At 42.8% G+C, this 24784-nt stretch overlaps 1 protein-coding gene across 4 annotated transcripts in view; it reads left to right on the forward strand.

The window, feature by feature from the left end:
• Positions 1–6019: 6019 nt before the first annotated feature.
• LOC135539649 (DDB1- and CUL4-associated factor 12-like) overlaps positions 6020–24784 on the forward strand; it is a 31999-nt gene continuing 13234 nt past the window's right edge. For all 4 annotated transcript variants that reach the window (XM_064965666.1, XM_064965667.1, XM_064965668.1 and 1 more), the window contains exons 1-4: positions 6020–6472; positions 16322–16612; positions 16788–17060; positions 18469–18529. In XM_064965666.1, coding sequence (XP_064821738.1) covers positions 6413–6472; positions 16322–16612; positions 16788–17060; positions 18469–18529 — 685 coding nt within the window. In that variant the 5' untranslated portion in view covers positions 6020–6412. The remainder of the gene's footprint in view (positions 6473–16321; positions 16613–16787; positions 17061–18468; positions 18530–24784) is intronic.

Genomic DNA, 24784 nt, shown 5'->3' on the forward strand with positions numbered 1-24784 from the left:
CGCTTGGATTGCGTCCTACCTGACAGGTCGCTCCTACCAGGTGGCGTGGCGAGAATCTGTCTCCTCGCCACGCGCTCTCACCACTGGTGTCCCCCAGGGCTCTGTTCTAGGCCCTCTCCTATTCTCGCTATACACCAAGTCACTTGGCTCTGTCATAACCTCACATGGTCTCTCCTATCATTGCTATGCAGACGACACACAATTAATCTTCTCCTTTCCCCCTTCTGATGACCAGGTGGCGAATCGCATCTCTGCATGTCTGGCAGACATATCAGTGTGGATGACGGATCACCACCTCAAGCTGAACCTCGGCAAGACGGAGCTGCTCTTCCTCCCGGGGAAGGACTGCCCGTTCCATGATCTCGCCATCACGGTTGACAACTCCATTGTGTCCTCCTCCCAGAGCGCTAAGAACCTTGGCGTGATCCTGGACAACACCCTGTCGTTCTCAACCAACATCATGGCGGTGGCCCGTTCCTGTAGGTTCATGCTCTACAACATCCGCAGAGTACGACCCTGCCTCACACAGGAAGCGGCGCAGGTCCTAATCCAGGCACTTGTCATCTCCCGTCTGGATTACTGCAACTCGCTGTTGGCTGGGCTCCCTGCCTGTGCCATTAAACCCCTACAACTCATCCAGAACGCCGCAGCCCGTCTGGTGTTCAACCTTCCCATGTTCTCTCACGTCACCCCGCTCCTCCGCTCTCTCCACTGGCTTCCAGTTGAAGCTCGCATCCGCTACAAGACCATGGTGCTTGCCTACGGAGCTGTGAGGGGAACGGCACCGCAGTACCTCCAGGCTCTGATCAGGCCCTACACCCAAGCAAGGGCACTGCGTTCATCCACCTCTGGCCTGCTCGCCTCCCTACCATTGAGGAAGTACAGTTCCCGCTCAGCCCAGTCAAAACTGTTCGCTGCTCTGGCCCCCCAATGGTGGAACAAACTCCCTCACGACGCCAGGACAGCGGAGTCAATCACCACCTTCCGGAGACACCTGAAACCCCACCTCTTCAAGGAATACCTAGGATAGGATAAGTAATCCTTCTCACCACCCCCCCTTAATGATTTAGATGCACTATTGTAAAGTGGCTGTTCCACTGGATGTCAGAAGGTGAATTCACCAATTTGTAAGTCGCTCTGGATAAGAGCGTCTGCTAAATGACTTAAATGTAAATGTAAATGTAAATGCTGTTTAATCAGCTTATTGATATGCCACACCTGTCAGGTGGATGGATATTCTTGAAAAGGAGAAATGCTCACTAAAATGGGTGGAAGCAAATTTGTGCCAAACATTTTGAGAGAAGCTTTTTGTGGGTATGGAACATTTCTGGGATCTTGTATTTCAGCTCATGAAACCTGGGACCAACATTTTACACATTGCCTTTATATTTTTGTTCAGTGTAGAAAGAATGAGACTAGCTAAATTATTTATAAACTGCTAGCATGTATTAGCTGCAACTGTCGGCACGTGAGCTAACTGTTTAGAGCAGGCTGGTACAGTGGCTCCCTTAGAACATAAAGTGAGTCAAGGAACATACAACAATAATTCATTAGGACTACATAGTGAACATAACAAATGCAACTATTTTATGGATTCTTGTGACAATTAAGTGAGTGGCGTCAGTTCAGCTAAACCTTGGGTATGGCAAAGTGGGATGGGTGTTATTTTATTTGGGGGTGGGGTGTTGAAGCTCATTTATTGCATTTCTACACAATTTCAAAACTCTAAAATGGTATTTTGGAGAAGTGCAAAGACATCAAGCACTACTCAACCTCATAAATTGCGTAATTTACTTGTGGAACGGCACATACTGTATGGTGCACATGAAATAGATGTATAATACTCGATATCAAGTCATAAGGCTGCATTGAAGACCCGTCATTCAGGGCAGGTGGGGCAGAACCCCACCTGTTTTGAGCCCCATTTAGCTAGCCCCACCTATTTTTTGTTGCCTATTTTGCATGTTATTTTAGCATTAATATGTGTCACATATCTGTTTGCAAACAATGTAAAACAAAATATAAATAAAGTGTTAATAAAGTTAATAAATCATGGTCACTCTTTGGCTTTCTTAAGGCAGCTCCAAAATGTAGACGTTTCAGTTTGGCTCAGTGCTCTCTGCAGTGGAGGGGCAAGTCAGCCGAAAATACAGAGCGTAGGGGTTGGTAATCTACTCTAGTTGTGTCGTGATTAGCTCAGTGTACTGTCACTCATGGGGACACTATGTCACTGCAAAATCTACAGGGAGAGCTAGAAAGTTGAAGCCCCCTTGGGTGCAGCCATAGATTTACATTAGAAGTGCCCATCCAAGAAGGCTCAAGTTCATTGGCCACAGATAAAATGACATTATATCTACCGGTAGCTTTGATTGGACTGATCATATCAACGTCATACTTTAAAAATCTTAGCTAGTAAACTATACAAGCAGCCATCATCATGAATCACGTCGACATTCTTACTGGCAAATCCTTGTCATATGAAGAGAAATTATAGAGAAAACGGTGCTCATCGGCCATTGGACATAAACATTATACAACAAGTTGGAAATCGCAAATTCATCAATGAGTGGTTTGGAAGGAATTGGTGGCTAACTGCAAGTGCTGCAAAGGAATCACTATTTTACTTCCCCTGCCTGATATTCGGTGGAGAGGGTGTGTCGTCCAAGTTTGGATTTAAGGGTCTCTTTTCCAAGCTTAACATTCACACCCAACACCATGTGCCAGAAAAGGTTGAATACATCTTAATGATCCCTTCACGCGCCAATCCCTTTAGCGGGATTGATTTGACAATATTCAGTGAAATTGCAGAGCGCCAAATTCAATCTACAGGAATATCAATATTCAACATTCACGAAAATATAAATGTAATACATCAAAATAAGGATCTCTAGAGATCAGTGTCCCACCCGCGGGACGATTGAGCTAATGTGCGCTAATGCGATTAGCATGAGGTTGTAAGTAACAAGACCATTTGCCAGGACATAGACATAGCTGATATTGGCAGAAAGCTTAAATTCTTGTTAATCTAACTGCACTGTCCAATTTACAGTAGCTATTACAGTGAAACAATACCATGCTATTGTTTGAGGAGAGTGCAGAGTTATGAACTTAAAGTTATTAATAAACCAATTAGGCACATTTGGGCAGTCTTGATACAATATTTTGAACATAAATGCAATGGTTTATTGGATCAGTCTAAAAATGTACACATGCACTGCTGCCATCTAGTGGCCAATGTCTAAATTGTGCCTGGGTTGGAATAATATATTATGGCCTTTCTCTTGCATTTCAAAGACGGTCCAAAAAAATACAAAAAATATTAGTTTTTTCTTTGTATTATCTTTTACCAGATCTAATGTAATCTCCTACATTAATTTCACATTTCCACAAACTTCAAAATGTATCAAGAATATGCATATCCTTGCTACAGGTCCTGGGCTACAGGCAGTTAGAAATGTAATTTCAGGCAAAAATGTAAAAAAAAAAGGTGCGGATCCTTAATTAAGAGGTATTAAATAAATGTGGTTTCTACTGACAATTGTACTAACTATGGCATAAAGGAAAGAGGAGCGGATAAGAGGCAATCCGTAATTTCGATTCAGACATTTAAGCAAGTCAGCCATGTCAGCTATGTTTTTAAAAAGGCAGTAAATGAGGCTGAATGAACTGTTTCGTTGCTAAATAAGTCTCCACTGATAGCCAGGTGTAGCAGTGGTAAGGATTCACTCCATGGTGCTGAAAAGAAAGATCTGCTGTTGAGACACTTTATGTAGGCCCTAACAGTTTGTGGGCACCGTTTACAGTGGTGGAAAAAGTACTGAATTGTCATACTTGAGTAAAAGTAAAGATACCTTTCCCATGTCACCCAGTAAAATACTACTTCAGTAAAAGTCAAAGTATTTGGTTTTAAATATACAGTGCCTTCGGAAAGTATTCATTTTTCCACATTTTGTTACGTTACAGTCTTATTCTAAAATTGAATAAATTGTTTTTATTCCTCAATCTACACACAATACCCCATAATGACTAAGCAAAAACAGGTTTTTAGAAATGTTTGCTAAATTTTAAATAAAAAAATAAAAAAAACACATTTACCTAAGTATTCAGTACTTTGTTGAATCACCTTTGGCAGCGAGTCCAGCCTCGAGTTTTCTAGGGTAGGACGCTACCTGCTTGGCACACCTGTATTTGGGGAGTTTCTCCCATTCTCTGCAGATACTCTCAAGCTCTGTCAGGTTGGATGGGGAACGTTGCTGCACAGCTATTTTCAGGTTTCTCCAAAGATTTTCGATCAGGTTCAAGTCCGGGCTCTGGCTTGGCCACTCAAAGGGTTAGGGTCATTGTCCTGTTGGTAGGTATACCTTAAATCAAATTGTATTTGTCACATGTGCTGAATACAACAGGTCACCTTACAGTGAAATACTTACTTACAAGCCCTTAACCAACAATGGAGTTTTACGAAAAATACCTTAATTTATTTTTTAAAGTAACAAATAATTAAAGAGCAGTAGTGAAATAACAATAGCGAGGCTATATACAGGAGGTACCGGTACAGTGTCAATGTGCAGAGGCAGCGATTAGTTAAGGTGATATGTAGGTAGAGTTATTAAAGTGACTATGCATAGATAAGAGAGTAGCAGCAGCGTAAAAAAAAGGGAAAATGCAAATAGCCTGGGTAGCCATTTGATTAGATGTTCAGTATTATGGCTTGGGGGTAGAAGCTGTTTAGAAGCCTCTTGGACCTAGACTTGGCGCTCCGGTACCACTTGCCGTGCGGTAGCAGAAAGAACAGTCTATGACTAGGGTGGCTGGAGTCTTTGACAATTTTTAGGGCCTGACACAACCTGGTATAGGGGTCCTGGATGGCAGGAAGCTTGGCCCCAGTGATGTACTGGGCCGTACACACTATCCTCTGTAGTGCCTTGTGATGCGACCAGTCTGGATGCTCTCGATGGTGCAGCTGTAGAACCTTTTGAGGATCTGAGGACATATGCCAAATCTTTTCAGCCTCCTGAGGGGGAATAGGCTTTGTCGTGTCCTCTTCACGGCTGTCTTGGACCATGCTAGTTTGTTGGTGATGTGAACATCAAGGAACTGTAAGCTCTCAACTTGCTTCACTATAGCCCTGTAGAAGATAATAGGGGCATGCCTGGTCCTCCTTTTCCTGTAGTCCACAATCATCTCATGTGTCTTTATCATGTTGAATAAGAGGTTGTTGTCCTGGCACCACACGACCAGGTCTCTGACCTCCTCCCTATAGGCCGTCTTGTCGTTGTCGGTGATCAGGCCTATGACTGTTGTGTCATCGGCAAACTTAATGATGTTGGAGTCATGTCTGGCCGTGCAGTCATGAATGAACAGGGAGAACAGGAAGAGACTGAGCGGAGGGGACTGGGGGCGGCCTGTCAGGAAGCAGCAGGTTTTCATCAAGGATTTCTCTGTACTATGCTCCGTTTATCTTTTCCTTGATCCTGACTTGTCTCTCGGTCCCTGCCGCTGAAAAACATCCCCACAGCATGATGCTACCACCACCATGCTTCACTGTAGGGATGGTGCCAGGTTTCCTCCAGACATGACGTTTGGCATTCAGGCCAACGAGTTCAATATTGTTTTCATCAGACGAGAGAATCTTGTGTCTCTTGTTGTGTTGTGTGTTTTGTCCTATATTTGTAATCCCAGCCCCCACCCAGGAGACATTTCGGTAGGCTGTCATTGTAAATAAGAAGTTGTTCTTAACTGATTTGTCCAGTTAACATTGTTAAATTCAATTTTAAAAAATTACAAAAACAGAATGTTCTCAATATAATGAGTGGTTATCCTGAGTTGAGTCGAACTAAGAGTTGACTAGTTACCTCACTAACTCCTCAAACCTGCTTTGTAGGCTCTGACTGCTATGAAATCGGCAACCGGAGTAGATTGCCTGCGTGATTTGACTAATGCACGTGAAGAGTTCCGAAGCGTAAGTATGACGTAAATTACAACTGGTTTGTGAACGCGCACGCTTTAGCGTACGTGCACGTTCGACGTTTTTGTTGCTGTTGAATTGTACTGCAGTTGCGCGCGGCACAATATTGTTACGGTTGGTGACGCTATTTGTAAAGAAAGAAAGAAAGAAAGAAGGATGGAGAACATGTAAAAAGAGAGATGGAGGAGAGCCTTACATTTAGCCTCCACTTAAGAACATTTTATTCGGTTAAAAGCTAACCTACGCGCGTAGCTATAGTTTTAGTTTTGGAACCCGGAGGGTAGACTAACGTTAGCTCGTCAACATCACCCTATGTGATCTTCCTTCCCCGCCGCATGCTGCTACAGTCAGAGCCAGACAACAAAATAGCTAATCGCCATTATATGACCCAGTACCTAGCGTCAGTATTGCCCTCCATGTGGGTGAGAGGCTTGTGTGTGTCAGATTATGGCGAGAAAAACAGTTAACAGGAAAAGGAAGGCAGGGGAGTCCAAGGACCAACAACAGGTAGGCAAAAACGGTGGCGATTCAGGCAAACCTTGGTTAGCCTGATAAGCTAACGAATGTTACCATTTTGCGTTGAATGTTTGACTCTATGACGTTAGCTAATGCTGCGTGGCATCAAGCTTTCTAAAAGGCACAATTTGTTTTTGAAAATGTAATAAAATAGCTGTAGCTTCATAGACGGCTAGGTAGCTACCGGAACTTGTTAAATTACCTTGTTAGCCAATAATGTAACAGCTAGCTAGCACACTGGCGAGTTAGCTAACGTAAATTCGCATTCTCATTCACGATTTCCTTTGACTGTCCCTCCTTTGTTTTTTATTTCATTACATTGACAGTTTCCCTAACTTGTTTTTAACAATACATTTAGACTTGTGACGTTGGTTAGGCCCAACGTTAGGCCTACCAGTGCCACATTAGGCAATTATGCATTGGATTAACTATTTATTGGGTTGTAGGGGACGGTGAAAAAATATGATTTCATGTCATTCAATAGAGATATACCAGAGTAAATCTGAGTAGTGTAAAATAATAGTAATTATTGTAGTTAGTTAGCTAACTTATATCCTATTCGACTGGACTAGGTTGTTAGGTATTATTAGGTAGGTAATGTTAAAGGGCAATTCCAGCACTTTTAAACTTCATTTTCATAATCTCCAACACACTAAAAAAGGCTTCTCTGTGACATCACAAGGTATAATTCAAAGTTGTAAAAACAGTGATTTTCTACACCTGCAACAAGTTTCTAGCCAGAAGGGGGGGGGGGGTATTTTCTAGCCCTTGATCATGACTTGGTTATATTACATTACACACGTGAGGAAGGCATCTTTTTGTAGGGGATGGGTTTTGTTAAAGCTGCACTATGCAAAAAAATATCCTGGTTGCAAAAATTCTCATTTCAGTTTGTGACAAAACAAGCATGTATAGTGTAGGGAATCATTGTACCATCTTTTCCATATCCAAAGATATTGTATTTTGAGCTGCTTTGAAGCAAGTGAACAAGACGCAAAAACTGGAAGCATAGAAATAGCGCCCATAGTACAGATCTACCATTTCTTAGACTTGCTTTCCATGTGTCACAGATCTATAACTAATTTCTAAGTTAATTTGGCCTGAAAATGTACATATTGCAGCTTTAAGGGCCGCTGTGCTCTGTCTGAACATTAGCGCGCATTGCTTATGGTGCGGTTTTCGAAGCACAAGGAACTTATCTTTCATAGCGGCAAGAAAGTATTGGCAAAAAACAAAAGGTTAAATTGATGCACACCTTTTATCGGGTTTTGGCAAGAGCAGCTCAAATAAGCAGAGAAAATGACAGGCCATTACATTAAGGTCAGTCAATGAGGAACATTTCAAGAACTTTGAAAGTTTCTTCAAGTGCAGTCGCAAAAAAACATCAAGGGCTATTTAACTTGTAATTGTGAGACATTTTTGCTAATTTATTTAAAAAAATACTATAAACCATTTTTTCCCTGCTCTGTCGTTATTGGAACGCCGACTGCAAGCCAGGCCTAATCGCCTAACATCAGTATCCAACCTCACTAACGCTCGTGACTGATTGGAAGCAAGTCCCCGCAGCAATGTTCTAACATTTAATGGAAAACCTTCCACCAACTCCATATTAATGCCCATGATTTTGGACTGTGATGTTCAATGAGCAGGTGTCCACATACTTTTGGTCATGTAGTGTATATTAAAGCAGACAACAACAACAAAAGTTACATTTTATTTGGGACTGACTCAGTGGCTTTAAAGGGCGAATTTGCTCTGGAAGCCAAACCAGCCAAATACTCAATTTCTCAATTACACCATTTGTGGCCTCTGTCTTCCGTACCAGGGTTGGATGCGCCCTGTGTTAAGAAGCAGCCCGGCTTGGTTGGGTTGTGTATCGGAGGACGCATGACTTTCAACCTTCTTCTCTCCCGTGCCCGTACGGGAGTTGTAGCGATGAGACAAGATAGTAGCTACTAACAATTGGATACCACGAAATTGGGGAGAAAAAGGGGTAAATAAAAGTTATTGTGGACGCGTTTCGAGTATGATTGAAACTGAATGCGCGAACCACTGCTTTTAATCAGGGCAAGGTAACTGGAAACATGACCGAATACAAACAGTGCAGCTATTCCCTCCGCAAGGCAATCAAACAAGCTAAGCGTCAGTATAGAGACAAAGTAGAATCTCAATTCAACGGCTCAGACACGAGGTATGTGGCAGGGTCTACAGTCAATCACGGACTACAGGAAGAAATCCAGCCCAGTCACAGACCAGGACGTCTTGCTCCCAGGCAGACTAAATAACTTTTTTGCCCGCTTTGAGGACAATACAGTGCCACTGACACGGCCTGCAACGAAAACATGCGGACTCTCCTTCACTGCAGCCGAGGTGAGTAAAACATTTAAACGTGTTAACCCTCGCAAGGCTGCAGGCCCAGACGGCAACCCCAGCCGCGCCCTCAGAGCATGCGCAGACCAGCTGGCTGGTGTGTTTACAGACATATTCAATCAATCCCTATCTCAGTCTGCTGTTCCCACATGCTTCAAGAGGGCCACCATTGTTCCTGTTCCCAAGAAAGCTAAGGTAACTGAGCTAAACGACTTTCTCCCTGTAGCACTCACTTCCGTCATCATGAAGTGCTTTGAGAGACTTGTCAAGGACCATATCACCTCCACCCTACCTGACACCCTAGACCCACTCCAATTTGCTTACCGCCCAAATAGGTCCACAGACGATGCAATCTCAACCACACTGCACACTGCCCTAACCCATCTGGACAAGAGGAATACCTATGTGAGAATGCTGTTCATCGACTACAGCTCGGCATTTAACACCGTAGTACCCTCCAAGTTCGTCAAAGCTCAAGACCCAGGGTCTCGACCCCGCCCTGTGCAACTGGGTACTGGACTTCCTGACAGGCCGTCCCCAGGTGATGAGGGTAGGTAACATCTCCACCCCGCTGATCCTCAACACTGGGGCCCCACAAGGGTGAGTTCTGAGCCCTCTCCTGTACTCCCTGTTCATCCACGACTGCGTGGCCACGCACGCCTCCAACTCAATCATCAAGTTTGCGGACGACACAACAGTGGTAGGCTTGATTACCAACAACAACGAGACGGCCTACAGGGAGGGCCCTCGGAGTGTGGTGTCAGGAAAATAACCTCACACTCAACGTCAACAAAACTAAGGAGATGATTGTGGACTTCAGGAAACAGCAGAGGGAACACCCCCCTATCCACATCGATGGAACAGTAGTGGAGAGGGTAGTAAGTTTTAAGTTTCTCGGCATACACATCAGACAAACTGAATTGGTCCACCCACACAGACAGCATCGTGAAGATGGCGCAGCAGCGCCTCTTCAACCTCAGGAGGCTGAAGAAATTCGGCTTGTCACCAAAAGCACTCACAAACTTCTACAGATGCACCATCGAGAGCATCCTGGCGGGCTGTATCACCGCCTGGTACGGCAACTGCTCCGCCCACAACCGTAGGGCTCTCCAGAGGGTAGTGAGGTCTGCACAACGCATCACCGGGGGCAAACTACCTGCCCTCCAGGACACCGACACCACCCGATGTTACAGGAAGGCCACCCGAGCCACTGCCTGTTCACCCCGCTATCATCCAGAAGGCGAGGTCAGTACAGGTGCATCAAAGCTGTGACTGAAAAACAGCTTCTATCTCAAGGCCATCAGACTGTTAAACAGCCACCACTAACATTGAGTGGCTGCTGCCAACACACTGACTCAACTCCAGCCATTTTAATAATGGGAATTGATGGGAAATGATGTAAAATATATCACTAGCCACTTTAAACAATGCTACCTAATATAATGTTTACATGCCCTACATTATTCATCTCATATGTATACGTATATACTGTACTCTATATCATCTACTGCATCTTTATGTAATACATGTATCACTAGCCACTTTAACTATGCCACTTTGTTTACATACTCATCTCATATGTATATACTGTACTCGATACCATCTACTGTATCTTGCCTATGCTGCTCTGTACCATCACTCATTCATATATCTTTATGTACATATTCTTTATCCCCTTACACTTGTGTGTATAAGACAGTAGTTGAAATTGTTAGTTAGATTACTTGTTGGTTATTACTGCATTGTCGGAACTAGAAGCATAAGCATTTTGCTACACTCGCATTAACATCTGCTAACCATGTGTATGTGACCAATAAAATTTGATTTGTATGCAGACTTTCTATGCAAACTTAACTTTCATCAAGGACTTAGGAAACCAATTATATCACCTTTCTCTCTTTGTCAGTAATCATTCGTCAGCATCACTGTGTAACATGATCATGATAATGGTCATGATCATACCCTTCCTACTGCCACCGAAGTGTTAACAGGCAATTTTTTTTATCTGTGTGATCTATTTCGGGTGATCTATTTCACGTTCTCATATGAACTGCAATCGTGTGTTCTGCTAACTGGAGCATTGCATGGAATAAAAAAGTTATTATTTTCAAAACATGATTAAGGTCTTAAAAATCCATACATGTTCACCGGTCATGTTGAGTTTGTATTTCCTTGAGTAAGTACGGATACCCCCAGTGACAATATTGGTATGTATCGGTGTAGTCTGACCTGCCAGTGCTTGTGAACTGCAGCTGTCAAGTCTGAGGTGATATACAATCTGACAAAAATGTCTATGAAAGTGCAAAACCTGTGTGAAATTATTATTATTATTTACCATTTCACATCATGAAAATGAAGTTTAACCCTTCATACGGTAGGAAAGACATTGACATATGTACAGTAGAGATTAGAGGTCGGCCGATTATGATTTTTCAACGCCGATACCGATTTATTGGGGGACCAAAAAGCCGAAACCATTTTTTAAATTTTTTTAAATTTTTTATAATGACAATTACAATAATACTTAATTACCACTTATTTTAACTGAATATAAAACATCAAAATCAATAGCCTCAAATAAATAATGGAACAATGTTCAATTTGGTTAAAATAATGCAAAAAAAATGTTGGATAAGGTAATATGTGCTAACGTTTAAGTTCCTTGCTCAGAACATGAAAACATATGAAAGTTGGTGGTTCCTTTTAACATGAGACTTCAATATTCCAAGGTAAGAGGTTTTAGGTTGAAGTTAATATAGTATTTATAGGACTATTTCTCTCTATAACATTTGTATTTCATATACCTTTGACTATTGGATGTTCTTATAGGCACTATAGTATTGCCAGTGTAACAGTATAGCTTCTGTCCCCCTCCTCGCCCCTACCTGGGCTCGAACCAGGAACACATCGACAGCCACATTCGAAGCATCGTTACCCATCGCTCCACAAAAGCCGCGGCCCTTGCAGCGCAAGGGGAATAACTACTCCAAATCTAAAAGTGAGTGACGTTTGATACAGTATTAGCGCGCACCCAGCTAACTAGCTAGCCATTTCACATTGGTTACACCAGCCATTAGGCTGATAGGCTTGACGTCATAAACAGCGCTGTGCTTGCGAAGAGCTGCTGGCAAAACGCACGAAAGTGCTGTTTGAATGAATGTTTACGGGCCTGCTGCTGCTCAGTCAAACTGCTCTATCAAATCAGACTTAGTCATGACATAATAGCACGCAGAAATAAGAGCCGTTGCTCATTAATTTGATCGAATCCGGAAACGATCATTTCGAAAACAACTTTTATTTCAGTGAAATACGGAATCGTTCGGTATTTTATCTAATGGGTGGTATCCCTAAGTCTAAATATTCTTGTTACATTGCACAACCTTCAATGTATGTCATAATTACGTACAATTCTGGCAAATTAGTTCGCAATGAGCCAGGCAGCCCAATTGGTTGCATATACCCTGACTCTGCGTGCAATGAACGCAAGAGAAATTACACAATTTCACCTGGTTAATATTGCCTGCTAAACTGGATTAGTAGTTATAACTAGTGATTATGATTGTTTTTTATAAGATAAGTTTAATGCTAGCTAGCAATTTACCTTGGCTTCTGCTGCATTTGCGTAACAGGCAGGCCACTCGTGGAGTACAATGGTTAGAGCGTTGGACTAGTTATCTGTGCGGTTGCAAGATTGAAACCCCTGGGCTGACAAGGTGAAAATCTGTCATTCTGCCCCTGAACAAGGCAGTTAACCCACAGTTCCTAGGCAGTCATTGAAAATAAGAATGTGTTCTTAACTGACTTGCCTAGTTAAATAAAAGGTATAAAAATATTTAAATAAATAAATAATCGGAAATCGGCGCCCAAAAATACAGATTTTCGATTGTTATGAAAACTTGAAATCACCCTAATTATTCGTCCATTCCGATTAATCGGTTGACCTCTAGTAGAGGTGATTAGGGATGAGTGAGGAATGAGTCCATCTAGCTCAAATAAACAAGGGAATGAAATGGGTGTATCAATCCCTGAGTCTATAGTTAGTCTAGAGGTACACACTGAGTCTACAAAACATTAACACCAGCTATTTCCATGACACACTGACCAGGTGACAGCCTTGATCCCTTATTGATGTAACTTGTTAAATGGACTTCAAACCAGTGTAGATGAGCGAAGAGGAGAAAGGTTAAAGAAGGATTTTTAAGCCTTGAGACAATTGAGACATGGATTATGGTATACTCTGTGTATATACAGTACATGCAGTTTGTGGGATTGTTAACAAAAAAATGGACTCATGCTGTTGAAATGCAGTTCTTGAGGAGAAACCAACCACACAGGATTTAAATATAATAAATAATTCTTATTTCCAATGACGGCCTACCAGGGAACAGTGGGTTAACTGCCTTGTTCAGGGCCAGGATGATAGATTTTTACATTGTCAGCTCAGGGATTCGATCCAGCAACCTTTCGGTTACTGGCTTAACACTCTAACCACTAGGCTACCTGCAGCCCCTAAATACATCTTACCAGCCAAGGAAGACGAGGTTTGGGTGGCTGCAGGTCAAGTTGTCCACACCCTGGGTTCTTTTGTGGACAACGGGGAGGAGGTTCCATTTCATAGAGCCTGTGCTGGCAGATTAAAGGATGAGAGAGAATACAAAGCCATGAGCTTATAAAAAAACTTTTGGAATTGAGTTTGAGTTCTTGTTTGTTTATTCTGTTACTCAAGTGATTGATAATAACATTTAATATTTGAAATTAAACATCTGTCATTCATGATCTGGAATGAAATTCCTAAAATGTTGTAAATTTGAAATGTAGTGCAGTGTCATTTGCTGTCTGTGTTTTGGGACCCTGTCACATCCATAACATTTTCCTCTCGCTTTTGAGGCACTTTTTTTCGTTGCAATTTACCGGACATGCATATACATTGGGTGCATAAAGCATTTGGGGGTCCACTCACGGTGCTCAATCACATTTAGATTATTGTAATTCATTTTAACCAGAGTAGAAATTAGCCTTAAAAGTTGTAATAATAAAGTAGAATGATCTATACCAACATGACAGGTTTTATTGAAAAGTTGTGCCTTCATCCCTGCTATAAATCATAAATTAATATCTTATTTTTATTTTTTTAAAGAAACATTTAACCCAGAAGAGCGAGTCGCCTACACAGTACCTTCAAAATATATTTGTATATTTGTGAACTCCTGTCTTACAGGCTATTTGTATGAACATTTTTAATTAATAAAACACAGCTGTTTTCAAATACAACTTAGGCTTCTAACTATAATTTAGCCTAGGCATGAACATTTTAATTAGGCCTAAAAAATAACAAAACATGCCTGTTTACGAACACCATTGCAGGCCTCCCCACACCCATTCCCGCTGCGATTCAGCACCACAGCAGTGGAAATAGGCCAATTTAGGCGACCACAAAATAAAGAACTGGTAAAACTGATTTTAGACAGTCATAATTAATTTTGCTTATTTACATAATTGAATAAGGCTGGTTCATTAAATGAGAGAGATTATTTTACAATGCTCCTGTGAAACGAGGCCCTCGCCATGCATTTATGAAAGCACTTGTTTCCAAAGCTCAGATGATATCGCACTCTTTTTTTTATTTTTTTAACAGTTCTACTAGATGATTATAGTAAATGTTGTTTATTGGATACATGACACTCAGGTGGCATATGTGGATATTGCCTAGGGCGGCAGCAGAACTGCTAGGACTGAGCCCGACAAACACAATTTGCCTCTAATTTACTAGCGTTTGCGGCAGACCTTGGCCTTCTCAAAGTTGCTGCTACTGTTGGGCAGTCAAAACTATCCAACTCCTTGGAGCTATTTGCGATGCGTATCAGCCTCATTACTTTACTCTGTTTTGGAGAAAGAATCCCCTCTCAGCGGGCACACTGGAAATGGGGAAAGTCCAAACAAGCGTCGCCAATTTTTCCCTTACAAGGACCTCAAGTATTTTGCGTTAGTAAAAATAGAAACACACACCATACACTTATTTCCAGGCAGCTTAAGGATTTACTAGCTTATGAAATATAATTGCCTTTTAAGTTGGAGCATATCAACTGGTATTTCCATCAATTAATAAAAAGGCATTCTTTTGCAATGGATTTTATTTTTTCTTCTCCCGGAGAATTTGGCCGACCAATGTTTTTAAAAAGCCATTAAAATAAAATCTTGGTTTGTGTGTGTACGGATCCTGCCTTTTTATAAAGTGTCTCTGAATGTGTGTGTGCGCTTAGATCCTGACCTAGTTGGCTCCTTGTATCTGGGTCAGTGGGCTGGGAGTGATGACCATAGCCTCAAGGGGATGAGTGTACTGTGCATGGAAGGGACAGAGTGCAGCGGGAGGGAGGGGGTCATGATTGTAAGGAGGGATTAAGACTGGGCAGAGGGATAGGGTTCTGTTTTTTTTTAAACGCGAGAAGGCACAGAGGGTAAATGTACCGCATTAAGTAGATTTTTTATTTATTTTTTAAATATATTAAAAATTAACCTAACCTAGGCTGGAGCCTAATTTCTTCCTCTTCCCTGATCGTCTTCTGACAGCTGAGCTTGGGCCTATTGGTGTGTTCAAGACAGCTGTGAACTCTGAAGAAAACGAGCTCAGACTGGGAAAAATCGTGAAGTCAGTAACCTTCAGGTCTGAGAAGTCCGAGCTCTAGGATCATGCCGAGTTTCCAATTTGAAATTCCTAGTTGGATGACCATTCAAAAATATTTTTCCCAGTCGGAGCTTGTTTATTTCAGAGTTCCCAGTAGGGGTGTGAACATCATTTAAAAATAAATAAAAAAAAACTGAATCGTGATCCTTAATCTGTATGCAAATTATATATTTTTACATTTTTAAACATAGATTCAGAAAGTAATAGTGGGTCAATTTCCACAACTTCTCCACTGTTTTGGTACCCTGGGTACCACACTGAACAGCTTGATTTGAACTCATGCACATGCGCAAATAAGTGTTGCATCTCGCTCATCTCAATATCCTAACCTATTTATTGATGAAAGGCTCTGCTTTACTGAAGTTTCTAGACCCCACAAGCCAAGACATTGATTCCTGTTTTTGATTGCCGATAGATAGGCCTAATTCACAGTTTTGGCTGTCTGCCTGTTGGCCGACCTGCCTTTACTGTGCCCCTCCCCTCCCTGTCTCTTGCTCGCTATGGAAGATGTTTGTATTCTCTGAAGTAATGCAACTAATCAGTCTCCTCTGTTTTAAAAAATCGTCATCTTAAGGCGTCCGCATGATTGCCACCCGAAACAGTTCTCTAGAGTTCGCACTGATTTTAATCCCCAACTAACCCATTTGGTGGAAACATACCACTGGTCGGAAAAAAATGTGGATAAAAATCTGTCGCCAATTGGATGGAAATCTAGCTACTGTACTTGATTTACATGGTTTTCATCTCATTTAAGCATTGTTAACCTTTCTTTTTCTCTCCTCTGTCAGGTGGGCTGGTGCCAGTCTGCATACAAGCGGGCACGCGTGTCTTCCTCGTCCCGGCATGCCCAGCAGTGGTGGCGTAGTCTGCGCTCGGTGGTGTACGCACTCCAGGGCCGTGAGATCCGGCCTCAGCAGCAGCATGAGTGGCGTCTCCAGCGTAGCTTGCGGGGCTTTGCTGCAGGCCGCCTCCCGGGCATCCTGAAGGAGCGGGAGTTCTCCCTGGGCCGCCTCAACAAGGTGTTCGCCTCACAGTGGCTCAATCACCGCCAGGTGGTGTGTGGAACCAAGTGCAATACGGTGAGGGACTGCCCTCTTACTTTACTCTTTTTTTTCTTCTTTCAAGAAGGAAAAACTTTAAAAACATTTCCTGTAAACTGGAGTACCTTGAACTGACCTATTATGAATAAAAAGGACATGATTCCAGACTGTGTGTTATTTCTCTAATGAAAGGTTTCTTTCCTCCTATCCACAGCTATTTGTGGCAGATGTTCTGACAGGGAAGATTACACGCATCCCCATGCTGAAGGACCGGCAGGGCCAAGGAGGTGGCTCCGGGGGTGTTGGGGGGACAATGGGGGCCCCCTTCCTCGGAAGTGGCTCAGTGTCCGGGCTGGATCAGCAAGGCTGTGGGATCCACGCCATCGAGCTTAACCCCTCAGGCACTCTACTGGCCACGGGCGGAGACAATCCCAACAGCCTGGCTGTCTACCGTCTGCCCACCCTGGACCCCGTCTGCGTGGGAGATGTGAGTGGTGGCTGAGACAGCCTAAAAGAAAGTCTGATTATACAGGGTCTGACATTAACAATGGCCCGCTGGCCCGGGGCCAGTAAAAACATGTTGGGGCAGTCCATCTTGTCAGTCACTGGCCCGATTGTGCCAGTGATTTCTCACCACATTTTGGCGTTCAACGTTTACCTGCTCTGTCGCAGTCTGCCAATGAAAACCATTGAAGACTAAATACGGACAACTCTTGTATTTGAGCAATATGATTGGCTGTTTATTCAACCACACTCCTCGCGAGTCACCTTCTTGAGCATTACATGAGTTGATGCATTCACAAGGCATAAGCAAGCTGTCCAGAGTAAAAAATAAATAAAAAGCGCTCATCAATCCACTCGCTGAGCTTATTTATTTTAGGGAAAGTGATTTACAAAAATAAAATAATTGATGCTGTTGATAGTCTGCAAAAATAAGCTACAAAAAAGACACCTAGCATTCTTCTTGGTGAGACTATTGCATTGATTCTTCTGCCATTGTAATCCTTGGCTGGGCCAACGTCCAAACAACGTAAAAAAATAAATATATATAAAATTTTCTGGATGGACAAACGTTTTCAGTGTAAACTTAAACGACTAAAACCAGATATAAAGTATGCCGAAAAGATAATGGACCTATGTTTTTAAATAATATAATCTTTGAAAACTAGCATTCACCAAAATAAATGTTAGACATTCAGGGAGAATTTAAAATTAAAAAAATAATACATTTAGCTGTATTTTATGTCTGAGCAAAATAACACCATGGCAAAATGCATAGAATTGCCAGGAACTCTTTTTAAAACGGCAACATTTTCTCTCAGCTCCAAGGCAAATTTATGTAGAATTGCAGGAATTGGCTTAACATGTTACAATTTCTCTACACTGCCAAGATGGGGCCCTCTAAAATGTTCTCACATTTTGCTGGTCCAACTGTGCTCATTGCCACACCCACCACCTAACCCATTTTTGATCCAGAAAAAAATGTGTACTTTAGCCAGATATCGCTTTTGAAAAGCCCTTGTCTTAAAAGCGGAAACATCCTATTTTAAAATGACATACTTTAGAGACGAATGTTAATCCAATTAATACAACAATTATTTAAAAATAGAGTAATGTCTTACATTGCTAAATTATATTACACAGCTTTTTAATATACCATAATAACTAAATGTAGCCTATTACTAGCTGAATGAAACAAGCATGTCAACGAATGTATTTATAAACCACCCAATGTCTTGGCCAGTAGAAATTATGTTTGTGCTATTAGATTTTTGGCCAACTAGCCTGGCGGACCAGTGAGGGGAAAAAAGTAAATGTTGGACCCTGTCATACAATTCCTGGAATACAATGAAAACATTTATTTATTTTTCATGGGAGGGTTCTCTATTTTTCAGGATGGCCATAATGACTGGATCTTCTCCATTGCATGGATCAGCGACAGCATGGCGGTGTCTGGTAAGTGTTAAAGGTCCAATGCAGCCGTTTTTATCTCAATATCAAATACTTTCTGTGTAATTAATTACCTTACTGTGATTGTTATCAATGAAAACGGTCAAAAGTATTAAACAAATGGCTTCTTAGCAAAGGGTAATTTCTCAAGCAAGAACTTTTGCTACGATTGTCTGGGGGTGGTCTGAGTGGGGAGGGGAAAATTAGCTGCTGTTGCCAGAGAGCTTTGGAATTCTCTTTCTTATTGGTCTAACTTGTTTACTGCATAGTGATGTCACCATGGAAGGCCTAAACTCCATTCCACCAAAACAGGCTGAAATTTCAGGTGGTCTTTTCGAACAGCTCTTAAATTAAAAGGGCATTATCATAATTTTCACAATTTCACATTATCATTCCAATCTCAGTGTGGAAATGTATATGAAACACAGTAAAAATGACAGTACAAACACAGTAAAAATGTTGACTACACGAGGCCTTTAAATGGCACAGATTGCACTTACTGAAGTCCTACATCTTACTATTTTCAACGCGAATGCTATTTAGAGACTTTTAAAGAATGTTTATCTTTACGTTTTTTGTACAGAAAGTTGATACTATTGTCACATATGACCGCCAAGAACTTTTGGACGTCGTATCGACAGTTACTATCCTCGATTTCGACTTCAAATCTGACTTCAACTCAGACTCCGCTGTTCCCTTGTTCACACAGGATGCTATTCCTTTGTTTCATGGGCTACCAAAACGCCACAGGCGTAGGCAGGCTGGTATCCTTGTGAGACTGAGACGTAGAGAAGATCGACTGGAACTCCCCTCCATTTTATTGGCAAATGTCCAGTCACTCAAGAATAAGATGGATGAGCTTCGTTCAAGAGTCTCCTATCAGAGGGACTTGAATAACTGCAATATTATATGCCTTGCAGAAACTTGGCTGGCTCAATCTATGAACATAAAACTGAGTGGTTTCTCCATGCAGCGGTACAATTGGATGACACCAGCCTCGGACAAGTCCAAGTGGGGAGGGCTGTGCCTCTTCATAAACAACAATTGGTGCATTGCTTCCAGTGTGAAGGAACTGTCAAGCTTTTAGTCACTTTATATAGAATACCTCATGGTAAGCTGCAGACCTTATTATTTACCAAGAGTTCTCATCCATAATTGTCATGGCTGTCTACATCCATCCACAAGCCAACACCACTTTGTCACTCAACAAACTGTATGGGGCCATAAACAAGAAACCACACACGCCATCGTTCTGCTTCCTGTTTAAAAACAAACGCTGGTACAGGAAGTACCAGTGACGTGCTCAATACGGCGTTGGTCCGATGAAGCAGACGCAAGGCTAAAAGACTGTTTTGTTTGTACAGACTGGGATATGTTTTGGGATTCATCTGATAGCACGGAGGAGTTTACAACGTCACTCACAGGCTTCCTGTGAGTGCAGAGACTATGCACTATAAGGAGTGCAGAGACTATGTTGTCCCCACAGTGACTTTACAAACGTATCCAAACCTAAAGCCCTGGATAACAGGTTAGAGCTACCACTTACAAAGAACGGGACATTAACATGGACGCATACAAGAAAGCCTGCTACAACCTCCAAGACATCAAGCATGAAAAGAAAAATACAGGAGTAAGGTGGTATCCTATTACACCGGCTCTGACACTTGTCGGATGTGGCAGGGCTTGAAGACACTAACAGATTACAAAGGGAAATTCAGCAGTGAGATGCCCGGTAGGGCAGAACTCCCATATGAGTGAAATGCCTTTTACACTTGCCTCAAGGAAAACAGCAGAGTACTGCATGAAATCCCCTGTTGATCTAAAAGACTGGCCACAGAGCAAGATCACAATGTGAGTAAAACCTTTAAACATGTTAACACTCGTAAGGCCTCCGGGCCAGACGGAATACCAGGGGACAATCTCAGAACATGCGCACACAAATTAAATAAAATTGGATCCTTGGGCAAGAAATGTAGTAACAAGGGAATGGATAAACCAATAGTTTACAGGCAATTACACAGGAAAAATGTCAGTATAGAGACAAAGTGGAATCACAATTCAACGGCTCAGACACGAGATGTATGTGGCAGGGACTCCAGATAATCACGGATTACAAAGGAAAAACCAGTCACATAGCAGACACCGACTTGTTCCCGGACAAGCTAAACACCTTTGCCCTCTGAGGATAACACAGTGCAGGAGACACGGGCCGCTCCTGAGGACTGTGAGCTCTCATTCTCCGTGGCCGGCATAAGACATTTAAGTGTGTTAACCTTCGCACGGCTGCCGTCCCAGACGGCGTCACGAGCTGCGTCCTCGGAGCATGTACAGACCAGCTCAATCTCTACCTATCCCAGCCTGCTGTCCCCACTTGCTTCAAGATGTCCACCGTTGTTCCTGTACCCAAGAAAGCGAAGGTTACTGAATTAAATGACTATCGCCTCATTAGCACTCACTTCCTTCATCATGAAGTGCTTTGAAAGGGTAGTTAAGGATCATATTTCCTCCACCTTACCCGACACCCTAGGCCCACTGCAGTTTGCGTACCTCCCCAATAGGTCCACTGATGATGCAATCACACTGCAATCTCATCTGGACAAGAGGATTGCCTATGTAAGATTGCGGTTCATTTAATACAGCTCAGCCTTCAACTCCATAGTACCCTCCAAGCTTATCATTGGGTCCCTGTGAAAAGTTCCTTGGCATACACATCACTGACAATCTGTAATGGTCCACCTACACCGGCAGTGTGGTGAGGAAGGCTGAAGAAATTTGTCTTGGCCCCTAAAACCCACAAATTTTACAGATGCATCACAGAGTATCCTATCGGACTGTGTCACCACCTGGTACGGCAATTGCACCATCTGCAACCGCAGGACTCTCCAGAGGGTGGTGTGGTCTGCCCACTCATCACTGGTGGCAAACTGCCTGCCCTCCACAACATCTACTGGACCTGGTGTACCAGGAAGGCCAAGAAGATCATCAAGGACCTCAGCCACCCAAGCCACAGCCTGTTCGCCCTGCTACCATCCAGAAGGCGAGGTCAGTACAGGTATAGCAAAGCTGGGACCGAGAGACTGAAAAACGGCTTTTATCTCAATACCATCAGACTATTAAATAGATAAAACATGGGACCAACACTTTACATGTTGCATTTATATTTTTGTTCAGTATTTGTGAGTGCTGTTTATAGACTAAAGCTCAGCGTTCAACACCATAGTCCCCTCCAACATCATCACCAAGCTCGGGACCCTGGGATTAAACACCTCCCTCTGTAACTGGATCCTGGACTACCTGACGGGCCAGCCCCAGTTGTTGAGGGTAGGAGGTGGGTGCTTAGTCCCCTCCTGTGCTCCCTGTTCACCCACGATTGTGTGGCCACGCACAACTCCAACACCATCAACTTTGCTGATGACACGGCAGTGGTAGGCCTGATCACTGATCATGAAACCGTCTACAGCAGGGGTGTCAAAGTCAAATGGACGGAGGGCCAAATAAAAAATTTAGCTACAAGCCGAGGGCCGGACTGTTCGAATGTTCATTGAAAAATTTTTAAATGACGCATATAGTCTAGTGAACCTAATTGAACCTACTGAAAACCTAACAAATATATTCCAATATGATCAGATAAATAAAGCAATATTTTCTTATGGCTCTGTCAGTAATCTTTAATTTTCAACAGACACAAAAGACAAATTTCCTTTATATAAAAATCCCCATAACATGAACATTAAATGAAAGAAACCGGTATTCAAGGCACCATCAGTAGCCTATATTTTCTATTTTAGCAAAAGTGGGCTAAATTTACTTCAAAGAAAAAAACAATAATAGCAATTTTCTATCATCCACTCAACTGAAATATTTTTAAAATATAATTGGATTGAAATACAATAAAATAAAGTGCAAAAATCTATTAATCAAAAACAACACTTTGTTTAAGGAGAAGTAACATGCAGTGAAAACAAATATTAAACTTTAACTTTTAAACTTGAACTGAGTAAAAACTCTAAATATGTGATTGCACAGTAATGTTCACTTGTTTGAGGTTGAGGGTGATACTTGGTGGTGTCCCATCTTTTCCACAAGTTCATCAATGTTCGGGGTAAGGCTCTGAGCTGAGGAAATCCTCAGAATTGAGTGGAGGTGTTCAGCAGTAAGTCGACTTCTGTGTGATGTTTTGTTCAGGTTCATCAAAGAAAAAGTTGTTCACACAGGTATGTGCTGCCAAACATAGACAACGTTTGAGCAGCCTGGATGCGCAGCTGGGGCATTGTGTCGGGGAGGAAACGGGCGAACTCCGCAGCACCCACTGCCGCATATTTTGCCCTCAGTGCATCATTGCATTGGAGGTCAATCAACTCCATTTGGAGGTTTGGTGGTGAGCTTTCCACGTCAACAGCAAATGGGTTACCGAGCAGTTCCAACCTGCTTTTTTGTGCTTCAAAGTCAGCAAATCGGCGTCGAAAGTCAGCGGCAAGCATACCTATTTTATCAGCCAACTGTGCGCTCGGGAACGCACTGGTAGAGAGCTTCTCTTTCATGGTCTGGCAGCTGGGAAAGTGGCTCAAATTTTCTTTCCGCATCTGCGTCTCCCACAGAGTCAGTTTGGTTTTAAATGCCTTCACTGTACTGTACATATCAGAGATGACATGATCCCGACCCTGCAGCTGCAAGTTCATTGCATTCAGATGACTCGTAATGTCACACAGAAAAGCCATTTCACACAGAAACATTTCGTCTCGGAGTTGTGTTGTGTCTTTCCCTTTGCTGTCCAAGAACAGACAAATCTCCTCACGAAGCTCGAAACATCTTTGAAGCACCTTTCCCTGGCTTAGCCATCGCACCTCTGTGTGATAAGGCAAATCACCATGCTCCGTTTCTAACTCCGTCAGAAATGCCTTGAACTGGCGGTGATTCAAACCTTTGGCTCTGATAAAGTTAACTGTGCGCGTGATGATGCTCATTACATGCTCCATTTTCAAGGCTTTACCGCACAACGCTTCCGTTTTGCCATTTTTGATGGGTATCTGAAAGTTAATTTTACTATGATGCTGACGACTGCTGTGCCAATAAATATTGAAATGAAGCAGCCTACTGCTCGGTGCGTCACCGTTGCATTGTGGGAAATGTAGTATTGGTGCGTGTAAAAGATCTGCGGGCTGCCGGCTTGCTGCGGTCTGCGGGCCGGTTCTAATAATAAATCAAGATCATCCCAGGGGCCGTAAAAAACCTTCTCGCGGGCCGGATGTGGCCCGCGGGCCTTGACTCTGACATATGTGGTCTACAGGGAGGTAGTCAGACTTGGAAGTGTGGTGCCAGGACAACATCAGTAAGACCCTGCAGCTGATTGCGGACAACAAGAGAAATGCAGGGCTGTAGTGGAGCGGGTCGAGAGCTTCATGTTCTTTGGCGTCCACATCACTAAGGACTTAACATGGTACACACACACCCGCACGGTTGTTGTAAAGCGTGCACGACAATGCCTCTTCCCCCCACGAGTAGGCTGAAAAGATTAGGCATGGGCCCTCGGACCCCCAAAGTTCTACAGCTGCACCATCAACAGCATCTGACTGGCTGCATCACCGCTTGGTATGGCAAATGCACCGCCCTCAACCTCAAAGCAAATCACTGCGCCGAGTTCCTTGCCATCCAGGACTTTGATATTAGACTGTGTCAAGAGGAAGGCCTGGAAAATTGTCAACTTCAGCCACCCAAGACGGACTTCACTCTGCTACTGTCTGGCAAACAGTACCGGAGCATCTGCTCTCAGGCCAACAGGCTCGGAGACAGCTTCTACCCCGAAGCCAAAAGACTGCTAAATAGTTCAAATTGACCCTATATTGCAGTGAGTCTACACTCACAAAACTATACACTACATGAGCAAAAGTATGTGGACACCTGATTGTCAACCATCTCATTCAAAAATAATGGGCATTAATATGGAGTTGGTCCCCCCCACACACCCCTCTTTGCTATAACAGCCTCCACTCCTCTGGGAAAGCTTTCCACTAGATGTCGGAACATTGCTGCGGGGACTTGCTTCCATTCAGCTATAGCCTGGCTCCCAGTCAGTGTTCCAATTCATCCCAAAGGTGTTTGATGGGGTTGAGGTCTGGGCTCTGTACAGGCCAGTCAAGTTCTTCCACACTGATCTTGACAAACAAATTTCTGTATGGACCAGTTTGGGTCTTCTCCAAACTGTTGCCACAAAGTTGGAAGCACAGAATCATTGTTAATGTCATTGTATGCTGTAGCGTTAAG

The sequence above is a fragment of the Oncorhynchus masou genome, chromosome 5 (assembly GCF_036934945.1).
Source record: "Oncorhynchus masou masou isolate Uvic2021 chromosome 5, UVic_Omas_1.1, whole genome shotgun sequence".
NCBI classification, from domain to species: domain Eukaryota; kingdom Metazoa; phylum Chordata; class Actinopteri; order Salmoniformes; family Salmonidae; genus Oncorhynchus; species Oncorhynchus masou.